At 40.6% G+C, this 12,303-nt stretch overlaps 1 protein-coding gene across 3 annotated transcripts in view; it reads left to right on the top strand.

Annotated features, from left to right (window-relative positions):
* The window catches only part of nlgn1 (neuroligin 1), a 532,296-nt gene that overhangs the window by 146,727 nt on the left and 373,266 nt on the right, over positions 1–12,303 (top strand). For 2 of the 3 annotated variants that reach the window (XM_079574884.1, XM_079574883.1), the window contains one exon: positions 9,237–9,299. The exons of the other annotated variant lie outside the window; for it this stretch is intronic. In XM_079574884.1, the coding sequence (XP_079431010.1) occupies positions 9,237–9,299 (63 nt within the window). The remainder of the gene's footprint in view (positions 1–9,236; positions 9,300–12,303) is intronic. 3 annotated transcript variants of the gene reach the window in all.

Genomic DNA, 12,303 nt, shown 5'->3' with positions numbered 1-12,303 from the left:
TTTGGACTTTTCTGAGGATAGGCCAAGGAAGTACATTTTTTGATGAATGTAGTATCTATAAGACCCCATACAGTAAGACGTGCTGCTGCTTGCATTGTTTGTAGCATAAAATCAGGTATAGGGTCACTAAGAAGTTGTTCCACGGCTCTCTGTTTTACTAATACAGTTTCAGTGAATGCATTTCTGTGACCATTGCCGTTCACAAAAACAGATTATTTTCCTAACATTCAATCCCATACTCTATAGGTAGAAATATGTCGTTTCCAGAAGTAGGCCTGCAAGGAGAGCGCGGACTCACATAAACCGTGGCTTTTTTGAGCTTCTAATCAGTGCTCTGCTCCCGGAGCAGCTGGGGCCCGATGGCGCATATGCCGGCTGTGACAGGTGAGGGGCGGAGGTCACTGCGGCTGCTCGCTTGTCACTGGACAGTTTGCGGCTGACATCTGATCGCTCTGTGTGATTTCTGTGGACGCTGTTGAAGGAGTTTGCAGCAGGTCTGGTGGAGGTGAGACCCATCGCGGCTGTCAGGGGCCCTGTCATGTCAGCTCTGATCCCCACTAACCCACAGTCAAACAACATGCCTCTGTAATAGCACAGGTAGTCACCGGAGCAGCCAATCAAACGCTGTCAGTGCTTTGATGCCCCTGACTCCCAGCTCACAAACAATATGTCTAGTAGCGTAGTGTACTCGGCGTGTCTGACAAGAAATAATGACAGCAGGTGGTAAAACACTGCTTTGTCTAGGTGTATATGGGTCAGAATCGGCCCTGTGGTGAAGAGTCTTGACTCACATTAAGATAATCCAGAGCAGAGGTGCCAGGTATTGTATTCATCAAATAATTTATTGTTTTTGCCAGCTGTTTCATCATGTAAAATATAGTAAAAAGCTCTCCAAACAAAAAACCTATAGATGGGAGCAGCTTCCGGGAACTTTTGCAGAGTCCGTGTCCCCTTTAGGTGAAAACAAGAGTTAAACATTACATTTGTGTGTATTGGGGAAGAAGAGGGATCATTTCAAGTCAGTGATTGTTAGAGAATTAACAATAGAGAGGATTGATCAGGGGTCTGGTCTCTGTCTTGTAGAGCATAAGTTCCAGAGTATGTAAAAAAAAAAAAGAGTAAGTCTCTAGCCCATTCCTGTGCGGAGTGATGATTTTTTTTAACGAAGAACCAGAATGCTCATTCTCGCCACTAGGGGGCCTTACATGTACAAAAAAAGGAAAGAGTTCCACATGTGTCCAGCAGAGGGCACTGACTTAATAAGAGCTCAGGATTTGAACACCACATTATATAGCCACGTGATAAATGGACAGTCTGCCCCAAGACGGCTGTGGCTTCAATAACAACTTACCACCACCGAGTGTGGAGTATATGAATAATGAGTAGTACTTTGAGGAACTTGTGACACAGACTTGTAAAGTGCAATACAAGTGTAAGTGTACAGGTGCATTAATGAAGCTACAGTTAAGTTGGGGTTTTGACCAAATCAAAGCTTATTATTATTCATTTATTGGGACATTTTTCTCTACTGTATGCGGCCCGGTACCCGCCGTGGGAGCTTAATTTCGGCCCACGACCTAAAATGAGTTCGACATCTCTGGGATAGATGAAGAATAGGCAGCAGTCTGGACAGGAGAAGTTTATTTACCATTGGTTCGGGACCCGGAGACATGAACTCGAGACATTGCGCTGGTCCTCCCATTCAAGTCTGTCTATGCTTCCACAGAAAAGGGATAAATACCCTCTCAGAGCGTCATACTGATACGCAAGCAAAACATCCAGTGGCTGAGAGTGAGCACCACCGCCAAGGCTACGACAGAGAAAGCACCGACTGTACAGCTTGACCCAGTATGATAAGTAGCGATTTAATGTCATCCTCTGACACTGACCAGAACCACAGGAGAATGGCTGTTCTCGCTTGCGGGCACATCAATTCACTGTCAGAAGACAGTGGAAAATTATATGATCCAGTTTATCGATTGCCAGGGCTCATTATTGGAGAAATAGCTCCACATTATGGCCGTGTATTATGCCCTTTGTGACATCTTTAATCGGTAAATATTCAGACTTATTATTAATGATTCTCTGGGTCTTAAAACACATGTTAGCATTAGCAATAGCAGCTAGTTGATTTGTTGCTGAATTAACCATGAACCATTTGCTCAAAAAACTACAGAACTACCATGTAGGCTGCACACATTTAATTTACTAACAATATAAAAGGGACAGACTAGAAGCTGAAGCTGTTAAGACATTATAAAGCAACCAGCGAAAAAGTTCCAAAAGGAAATGTCACTGACTTGTCATGATCACAATGGGTTCAGTTTAAAAACGTTACCTGTCTTTTCTGCGAATGATCTGAAGCAACAGAGTAAATGTAAATTAGAAGTAAATTAGAAGTTCTCAGACGATCGCTGCCCATTCATTTCAATGGACTTCAGCTGCTGTTTTCACCCAAAGAGTGTCAAAGGTCGAATCCTCAACATTCAAAAGTGTCAGTGATGCTCTTTCTGTGTGAGAGGGGAAAAAAAAAGTGAAAAAAGAAATTTGACCCATTTAATTTGAACCACAAGGCGGAGCTGAATTAATTTGTTTATTGACTGTATTGGCAATAGCAGAGAGACCAAACCAGTCTGAGCACAAGCATTATGGAAATCAATCATGGCTGTTTACGCATTACGATCTCATATCTAAAACATCATTGGACCCGCTATACCAGAACTGCTCCAGTTGCAGAAGAGACAGAGTCAATGTAGAGCAAACCCACCGCAGAGATCCTCCTTGTTTTGTATAATTGTGATATACTGGTATTCTGTTTGAGCTTGATAGATCAGTGTTGCTTCAGCCTCAAAATAAAATTCTACTTCCTAACCTTTGCATAATGCAGATAGAGCATTGTCTCATACATTTTCCAATGAATGGCTTCATAATTCCGACTCCACTTCTCGGAACATCACAGTACAGTAACAACCTTCACTCAACCAAGCAATTTAGCAGTAAGAGTACATTAGAGGGAATCACTGTTATAGTAGAGTACAATTCATCCATCTTCATTGCATGAATCAGCTCGCTCTTATGGGGAGACACTCGAGGAAAACACACATTTCAGTCTTGCTCTATTAAGGGCCTATCTGCCTTATAGATACAGACGGCATCTCGTCATAGAAGGGGGCGTGGCTTCGCCAAGGGGGAAAATAGAATCTTTTAGGAAACACAATTTTTCACTCTTTTTAGACATTTTCTGGTGGAATATGAACTTGTTTATCACATACAAATAAAGTCAAGTGTAAATCGGGTCCATATGGATTTTTTCTCACAGCAGATTGTTCTGTGGAAGTGAAAAAATGGCAGTTCTAGCTAGCGCTAGCTAACAGTTAGCACTAGCCCGATGCTAACATGTAGCATTATGTTGGCATTCTCCGTTGTTTATATATTTATGGGCTGAACCACTTTGCTCCTCTCCATGTCTGTATCTTTATTGTGTAGAACAGTGGTTCTCAACGTGGGGGTCGGGACCCCCAAGGGATTCGCGAGACAAATTTGGGGGGTTGCCAGATCATGTAGATAACATATACCGTATTTTTATTAGCGTATATTATAATATTTTATAATAATACAAGTGTGTGCTATTTTACCAGAGAGCCATTATATGTTTGTAATTTGATGAATTTTATTTTAGCCAATTGTTTTTTTAAAGAATTATGTAGGCTAATGTTCCGATTTCTCACGGTGTGACCCGGGCGGGGGGTCCCGAACCCCTTTCCAAAAGGTTGAGAACCACTAGTGTAGAAAACTACAGTATATTCATAATTCAGCGTTTGTTAAAGTAGTTTTTGAGTAATTAGAGAAAGTTTACATTTTTCTTAAACGGTTTTCAAACATAATCATTATGGGCAATTCCAGAGATGCCGCCTGTATCTATGCCTGGACACTCGCCAGGGGATGCTCAAGAGATCTCCGGGACCAGCAGCAACTCGAGTCTCCAGGTAGTCTTAAACTAGTCTCCAGGCCCTTTGACAATACTTACTTACTCAAAATATTCGACATAAATGTCCCAGTATATGAAAATAAATAACAACTGGATCGACTTCAGTAAATGCAGCATTAGCATACAGCTGTGTGTCCATCCCTTGCTTCCGTATGCTAAGCTAATCCCATACATCTCCGTCCGTGGGTTTGTTGACAGTGACGGCTTTGTCCAACGCTCACAGTAAACAGGTAACACCTCCCCAGACGCTTCCATGTCTGCCCATTTCCGCTCTGGAGATCCTCGCATCTCGCTGCTGACTCAGCAGTCGAAAGTCTCGAGTCAGCGCCGGCTTATCAAATTGCTTGTCAAATTCACAAAAGAACGCCCAGGGACCGGTCCGGGACTGAGTGATATGCTGCGCGGAGTACGCCAAAAAAGGAAATCTCAGAATGAACAAGGCAATCAGAGGAACAGGAACAAGTCAGTCGTCATGATGAGATTATAAATAGACGAACGGCGCTCCATTTTGTGAAAATCATAAGTCAGATTTTGTAGTTGATCTTCAAGCTTTATTGAGAGCTTTTGAGAAATCTGATATACATGGTGCGGCCTCATGTTCTTCCTTTAGCATTCTAGGTTTTTTTTCGACATAATGCTTGATTGTAATAATATCGGCAAGATCCCAGGAGTACTTGGAGTATAAAAAGTGACATATGACAGTTTTTAATTCTTTTGAAACTATGACTTATTTAGGTGGATAGCATTAGTTGCAAGTTCATCAGTTGCATTAATTATCATGTTATTTCAGTGAAGCTGCAATTTTAATTAAAAAAATGTTCTGCAGAATAGTTATTTTTATTTGAATTTTTAAGCTATTGACAGGAAGTGACATAGATACAGACGGCATTGCATCATAGAAGGGGGCGTGGCTTTGCCGAGGGGGAAAACAGAACCTTTAGGGAAGCACAATTTTCCACTCTTTTTAGTTCAGTAGAAGCGAAAAAACACCAGTCCATAGATAGCGTTAGCATTAGCACGATGCTAACATGTAGCATCATGTTATGGTGCGTTCCAGGCAACTGGAAACTGGTATTTTTCCCACTTGAAAGTTACCAGTTACGACTTAAGTGCGTTCCAGGTGATTGAAGTCATATGTAAACAAAAGAATCTTTAGCAGAATCTTAAATATAATTGTGTTAACTATTTTAGCAAAATTTGTGTCTTATGTGTCATATTAAGGGGTAAAAAAAAGGTTGGGAACCGCTGAGCTTAACCACCAAATGTCCGTGGCACTGTCAATTTGTTGTGCCGACAAACCTAAAACTCCAGCTTTGTATTACGTAAAGCCTTTTAACTGCAGTTTATTAAGACTGTAGTCACTGAAGGTTGATCATTGTTCATCATTGCTTTCAAAAAGATAGAGTTGAGACATCGGCAGTCAATCTTTCACAAAGGGATAGTACAGTTTATCTCAAGTATTGAGCTCAAGCATTTAGCCAAATAAGGAGGAATGCTTGCCAGCCTTTGAATACTTCTGTTGAAAAAATATAACTCAAATTTTTTTGTGAAAGCATTCTTGGAGTGGATTTGTATCGGTCTTTGTGCATTGAAGGTTGAGAAACATGTAGTTGTGCCAGGTGTACATTGTGATCCCACAGATGGGCGCAGGTTCTCAAGTGCTGTTTCTTCCTTGAAAGTGGAAGAGGAACACAAAGAAAACTTGCAGCCTCCACATATTTACTGCATTTGGACAAGAGTGACACGTGTAGGCCCTGCATACTTGTAAAGCTGCTACTGAAGGTTCAAACTCACAACTTTTGTACAAGCGTTTTTGCTCCCGATACCGATATTGGGTTTGTGAGCATAAGAAATATGACAGATCTTTAACAGCATTTCATCAGCTAAAATACAATCATTTGTCCGCTCATGGTTTCTATACCAGTCTTGATTAATTGTTGTTAGCATTAGCATACTGCCGCTAGCGTTAACGTACTGCTGCTATCCTTAGCATACTGTTGTTAGCATTAGCATGCGGTGACGCAGGTGGTAGAGCAGGTCGTCTCGTGATTGGAAGGGTTCGTATCCCAGCACCCACAAATGCACACTGTCGTTGTGTCCTTGGGCAAGACACTTCGCCCTACTTGCCCCCAGTGTCTGCGTACACTGGTGTATGAATGAGAGGGTGAATGGGTGACTGGTTCCTTACTGTAAAGCGCTTTGGGCCTGATAAAGGTCGAAAAGTTCTATATAAGCTGAGTCCATTTACCATTTTAGCATACTGTCGCTAGCATTAGCATACTGCCGCTAGTGTTAGCATACTGCTGCTTGCTGCAACATTTTGTGCCGTGATCAAACATACAACTAACTTAGCAAATGAATTCTCTGGGTTCGAAGCTTTAGAAGTAGGTACATCATGTCCACATTCACTGAGGTTTAGTTGGTGAAAGTCGTGTTTTCAAAATGGTGAGAGCCAAAACAAGTAGCCGTTCAGTATTGGACAGTTGTAGCCCATATCGTATGTTTTCCAGTTTGATATTCAATACCAGTATAGGATCGGTGCATACCTATAAAAAATGTCAGGTATAAAGCCTTAACATGCATCTCCACAATTCTTTAACTACAACAAATAACTTTTTCATATTTGTCATTATTTCTCAAAGCCTTGGATTCTTCGACACTTGATTGATTGATTTGGGACTGGCTTTTTCCTTTTTCTTGAAGTCATGATCCACCCAGTAATTAGTGCTTCCTAAGGCCATGTTATTGATGCTGTAGTATGTTGGATTCAATGCTCTTGCCCTTTAGATCGACAGGGTCTATAATCACGCTGCAGCTACACTATATCTGAGCCAAATCTGATGCAAGTCTGAGTGAGCGCGTGTTTCTATGTTACTGCATGCACCGCTGTTGTCCTCTGTGTTTGTGTTTGTGTGTGTGTGTGTGTGTGTGTGTGTGTGTCTGTGCGTGTGCATGTTCGATCTACATTGTAAAGCAACGACTCTAGACCGTCAATAGGAGACGCACTCCCCCTGGTGAGCGAGCCAATAGGAAGCACCTCAGGGCTGAGTCTAAATGTTTCAGCGCTGTGCAAAAAAGGGCTACTGTGGCATGCCTCTCCGTGCGTTTGAGAGCAGAAGCCGTTCAAGACTCCCTCTGTGAAGCCAGTCAACTGTAAACCAAACACAGTGTTAGCCGAGCTGTTGAGAATATTCACGTGGCGGACGGGTAGCGGGCGATTAGTCAAATGCATGGACAACAAGTCAAACGCTGCGGTTGCGACATTTGTCAGGTCTCGGTTTAACGCTCTCGAATGAAAGTGTAGCTGAACCAGAAAACATAGTCGAAATACGTGAGTTCTGTTACTCCCCAACACTGCCAAAGAGTGAGAGCAGCTGATCATTCTGAAGGCCCAGGTTATTCCATCATTTTTAAAAACTACACCTTATTTAGGCTTAACAACACTTAACCTCTTAACCCCCGCCTTAACCGAGCACATTTTCTCCAGTTCGGCTTTACCCAAATCTATAAACTTCTTGACTCGAGAGCTTGCAGCCTGGTGCAACGCCTCATTTGAAAGCTAAGGCCTACAATACTCATCTAAGCTTCTTTCTTGTTTTGGTGGTCATGTTTTCATCAGTTTTTGTTGCTTTTGGTAGGGTTTTGCCACATTTTTGCCACATTTTTGTTGTTTTGTAGCGTTTTGGCCGAATATCGTTCTTTAGTGTGACGTCACTGTGATGAGCTGCAACAAAAAACTCTGAAAACATAACAAAACAAGCAAAGAGCTTGGCCTTAGCTTTCAAATGAGGCGTTACACTGGCCTAAAGGCTGTAAGGTCTCAGATCAAGAAGCTTTTTGATTTGGGTAAAAATGTTCTCGGTCTAGGTGGGGGTTAAGAGGTTAACTACTTAAAGCAGAATTAAGCAACTTGTTTACCTTAATAAATCATCTGGGGGTAATACAAGTGTTAATGGAGTGATTGGGGGGTCTTGGGGGATAAGCAAACCACACTTGTAGCTTTTCCTTTTGGAATACACTCCAATGGAATCACGCAGAAGAAGCTGACAGGCTAACAGGCAAAGCTAACTGAGGGCTAGCACCACTTAAACAGTATTTACAGCTAAGCTTGAGTGAAAAAAAAAGATCTCCATTGTGTAATTGGATGTACAATATCCCTCTTGTCTTTTCTGTCAGCGTAGTATTTACTCTCACGGACAATTAATGAGTAAAAAAACGTAACATGCTACGACACCTGCAGTGGCGCTTATGACCTCTAGGGGCATGAGTTAGTACTGCTTTAACTGCTACAGTTAATGCCTAACTCCTAATGAATAGTTCTTCACTTATTCTTGTTAAGTACTTATTAAGTGTTAGTCACACTTCACTTTTTGATGGTTCATGATGAACTAAGTGCTGACTCATCATTTAATAAGGCTAAATAAGGTGTGGTTATTATACAGATTTCTTTCTTCCTGATAAGCATGTTCCACGATGACCAGCCCACGATTCATCGGGCTCAAATTGTAAAAAAGACGTTCAGGGAGCATGAGACTAACTTAACCCCCATCGAGGATCTTTGGGATGTGCAGGAGAAAGCTTTACACTATCATCAATACAATATCAATGAATGAACTTCATACAAGAAGTGAATAAATCTCATGACCTTGCAGGAGATGCCCATTAATCATGGCTGAAAACAGAGTGTGATATTCAGTTCATTCTTATTTTTGGCCAGGCAGTGTAAGTAAGAATACATGAGAGCAGATTAATGTTGTAATATTGTATCCTCTATTTAATCCGAGCCTCTGTTCCCGCTGTCCACTACAAACACGGCACTACAGTAAATTCATTTTGCTACAGAGGGAGATCTTCACTCGCTTCTGCTCTCCTCTGCTTTTTTCTTTGTACTAAACAATGCCTTTTCCTTTCACAGCCTGCTCCTTAAACTGCCACTGTAACTGCTACGACTTTGCTAAAAAACATTGACGATACGACCACTTGTGTGTTAAAATTGAATCCATCCAACCCCGGGATGACTCAAATCCTGGTGCACATTTTGAACCAAACAAACATATTTTTACACCCACCAATCCCACCCCCACCAAGTCTCTTTTTGACCAATCTTTTCTTGCTTTGAAACTGTGGTGATTATGACATGTTTGAGCTTTTTCTTTTCTTTTGGTGGGAAAGCGTCTTTTGATCAAAGCTGTGTGTGTTTCTTGATCACAAATGTTTTGCTTGGTTTTCTCCTTCTTGGTCCTTATAGGTCCCCTTACAAAGAAACACTCAGATGATATAAGTGATTCTAGTGACCGCACCGATGACGAAGGTATTATTTTTTTTTTCCACACCACCCGATGCCAAACTGATTGCATGACAAAAGTGCAACCAAACCTATGTACACCCTTTCTTTCTCCTCTTTACGATTTTTTATAAACCTTCTTTGATTTTCTTACATTTCTTGTCCTTTTTTTGAAAGTGATGGACATTTTCTTTTTGCTCTCTTTTCGGGCTGGATGTGTTTTGTCCTCTCAGCTTGGTGTCTTTATTCAAGTACATGTCTCTACCACATTTCTTTGATATTAATACCGTTAACTAGACTCCTCTGCTTGGGTTTTGCTGTTTTATTTTCTCGTTTTCATTTCAGTTTCTATGTTGCATCCCACCGGCAGATCAACTTTGTTAGCTATTAATCCTTAAATTAACACATTTTTTTTTTGCATGCTATCTTCTTTTTTCGTTCAAATGTGTTGTTGGGGGAAACAAATGAGTAAAACGCTCAAAGACCCTGGCAAACTGGCTTGTATTGATGCTAACGTACAATTTTTGGGGCGTCAAACCGGAACGTGCAGCAAACCACCCAAAAAAAAAAGAGAGAAAACCTGGGTAAAGTCTTTGAAAGTGGAGCTCGGTCGGTGGAGAGACGCGGGGGCTGTTATCTGCCGCCGCGGCTTCCACTCCTGCCGAGCGGAGTCGGAGCTAATTTAGTGCACGCCGCTCCAGTGAGTTAGCCTTCTGCGCGCGCGAGCCGGATGAAGCAAACGGTAGGTGACTTTTCTTTTCTGCAGCTAGAAATAACAATGTCCCTACTGCTAATGGTTTGAAGGGACTTGCACTTCACGTCACAACTCAAATTATATATGATTTATGTGCATGATCTAAGTGCCGATATAGAACAAATGCACTTGCATATGGAACACGGAGAGAAAGAAAAAAAGAATAAAGTGTTGAAAGCCGTTTGAACTCATACAGTCTACATTATTTCAGAAAACCTGCTAGAATTTTGAAGATGCAACAATTGAACTGAGTGTCAGCCAGTTCAGTTATGGCGGCCATCTTGTTTCCTCCTTGAAAAAAAACAATTTGTTTATTTTGAAACCTAGCAATCCAAGATTTCCTGTGTCGTGATGTAGTGTTAAATTACACATACAGCGCAGAGAGAAATGAGACTTCAATAAAAAAAAAACAAAGGCGAGTGGCATATTCATGAAATGTGTTCCCAACACCTTATATTAACATAAAAACATGGTTGCCAACCCCTTCCTTACAGAACCACAAAAGTGTCATCCACGGTGTAGTTATAAAGTAAAACTGCCATTGGGATAAGACCAATTTGCTAACCCCATTGGCAAAGATATTAACCTGAAATAAAGACGAAACACATTGAAATAGTTTTATCGTCCAAGTACCTAGTTATTGCAAAGTGACTAAACTAAAGATTAATCAGTATTTAATAGTGTCATGTTTAAAATGAAGCTAACTAAAACTAACTCTCAAAATCAAGTAACACTGTCAAAATCACGTTAAACTAACTCTCAAAATCAAGTTAAACTAACTGTCAAAATCAAGTAAAACTAACTGTCAAAATCACGTTAAACTAACTCTCAAAATCAAGTTAAACTAACTCTCAAAATCAAGTAAAACTGTCAAAATCAAGTAAAACTTACTCTCAAAATCAAGTAAAACTAACTGTCAAAATCATGTTAAACTAACTCTCAAAATCCTGTTAAACTGTCAAAATCACGTAAAACTCAAAATCAAGTAAAACTAACTCTCAAAATCAAGTAAAACTAACTCTCAAAATCAAGTAAAACTCAAAATCAAGTTAAACTAACTGTCAAAATCATGTTAAACTAACTCTCAAAATCAAGTAAAACTGTCAAAATCACGTTAAACTAACTCTCAAAATCAAGCAAAACTGTCAAAATCACGTAAAACTCAAAATCAAGTAAAACTAACTCTCAAAATCAAGTAAAACTAACTCTCAAAATCAAGTAAAACTCAAAATCAAGTTAAAGTAACTGTCACAATCAAATAAAACTAACTCTCAAAATCAGTGTTTAGGCTTTGACATTTATTTATATGGATGTTTTTGCATCTCCAGTCAGGCCCAACAGTGTGGTTTGGATATTTTTCTAAAATCCTGGTCAGGAGTAAACAGCTACAGCACTGGGGGGAAACTGAAGCAATCCAATATGAATCTTTTATAAGCAGTGGTGGTCAAGGTACGGCATTTCATTACTCACGGAACAATACACATGCGGATCAACTATCTCTCCAAAGCAATGGGAAGTTTCTCAAATTTTAACTTATAGCTGAAATATTCCATAAATTGGACACACACACACAACGTTTAAAATCGAAAGTACAATTCGAAATAAAGGTTGTTAATCAGTATTAGTAGTAGATCAATTATTGACCTACACACAAAGACAACATTCTCCACGACGAATCCAGACATGGTCCAAACGTGCAAAAAGCTACAGGCCTGAGATCAAACCACGACCATCGACTTCATCATATCTGTTTTCCAAAAGTTAGGACAACCAAACTACTTTATTGATCTCACAACTGAGACATCAAATTGGTCCCTATGCTAAAGTGGCTATGATAGTTAGCATTGAGGTTCCTAACTCTTCCTAACTGACAGACCAATTCGGGAGCTTCTTGTCATGGCGGACGCTGATGCACATCCGGTTTGGTGTAAGACCTCTCACCATTTTACTGGTTTCGGACACAGCCTTCCACTTGTCGGCTCTCAAGAACACTCAGGGGGTGCAAACAGTCGGGAACAATGTGCGACAGAGGATGTTTTGAGTCTGATTTGGCTTCAAAAACCTGAAGATTGTGACCCCGATTCACCCCCTGTATGGCAACACCCCACTCTCGTCAGACATATGGCTTTTCAATGGGACTAAACACACAGCCAACTATGTATTATTTAGTTTAGAGCCTTTGTAGAAATGTGGCCTAGGAAGCGATATAATGAGTAATTAGTCAAATAAGCTATCACTCCTCCAACTAAAAAGGCAAAGTACAAACGCTGAACATCT

Source organism: Gobius niger (genome assembly GCF_951799975.1).
Source record: "Gobius niger genome assembly, chromosome: 17".
Lineage (NCBI taxonomy): Eukaryota > Metazoa > Chordata > Actinopteri > Gobiiformes > Gobiidae > Gobius > Gobius niger.
This window is presented reverse-complemented; position numbering and strand designations above follow the sequence as displayed.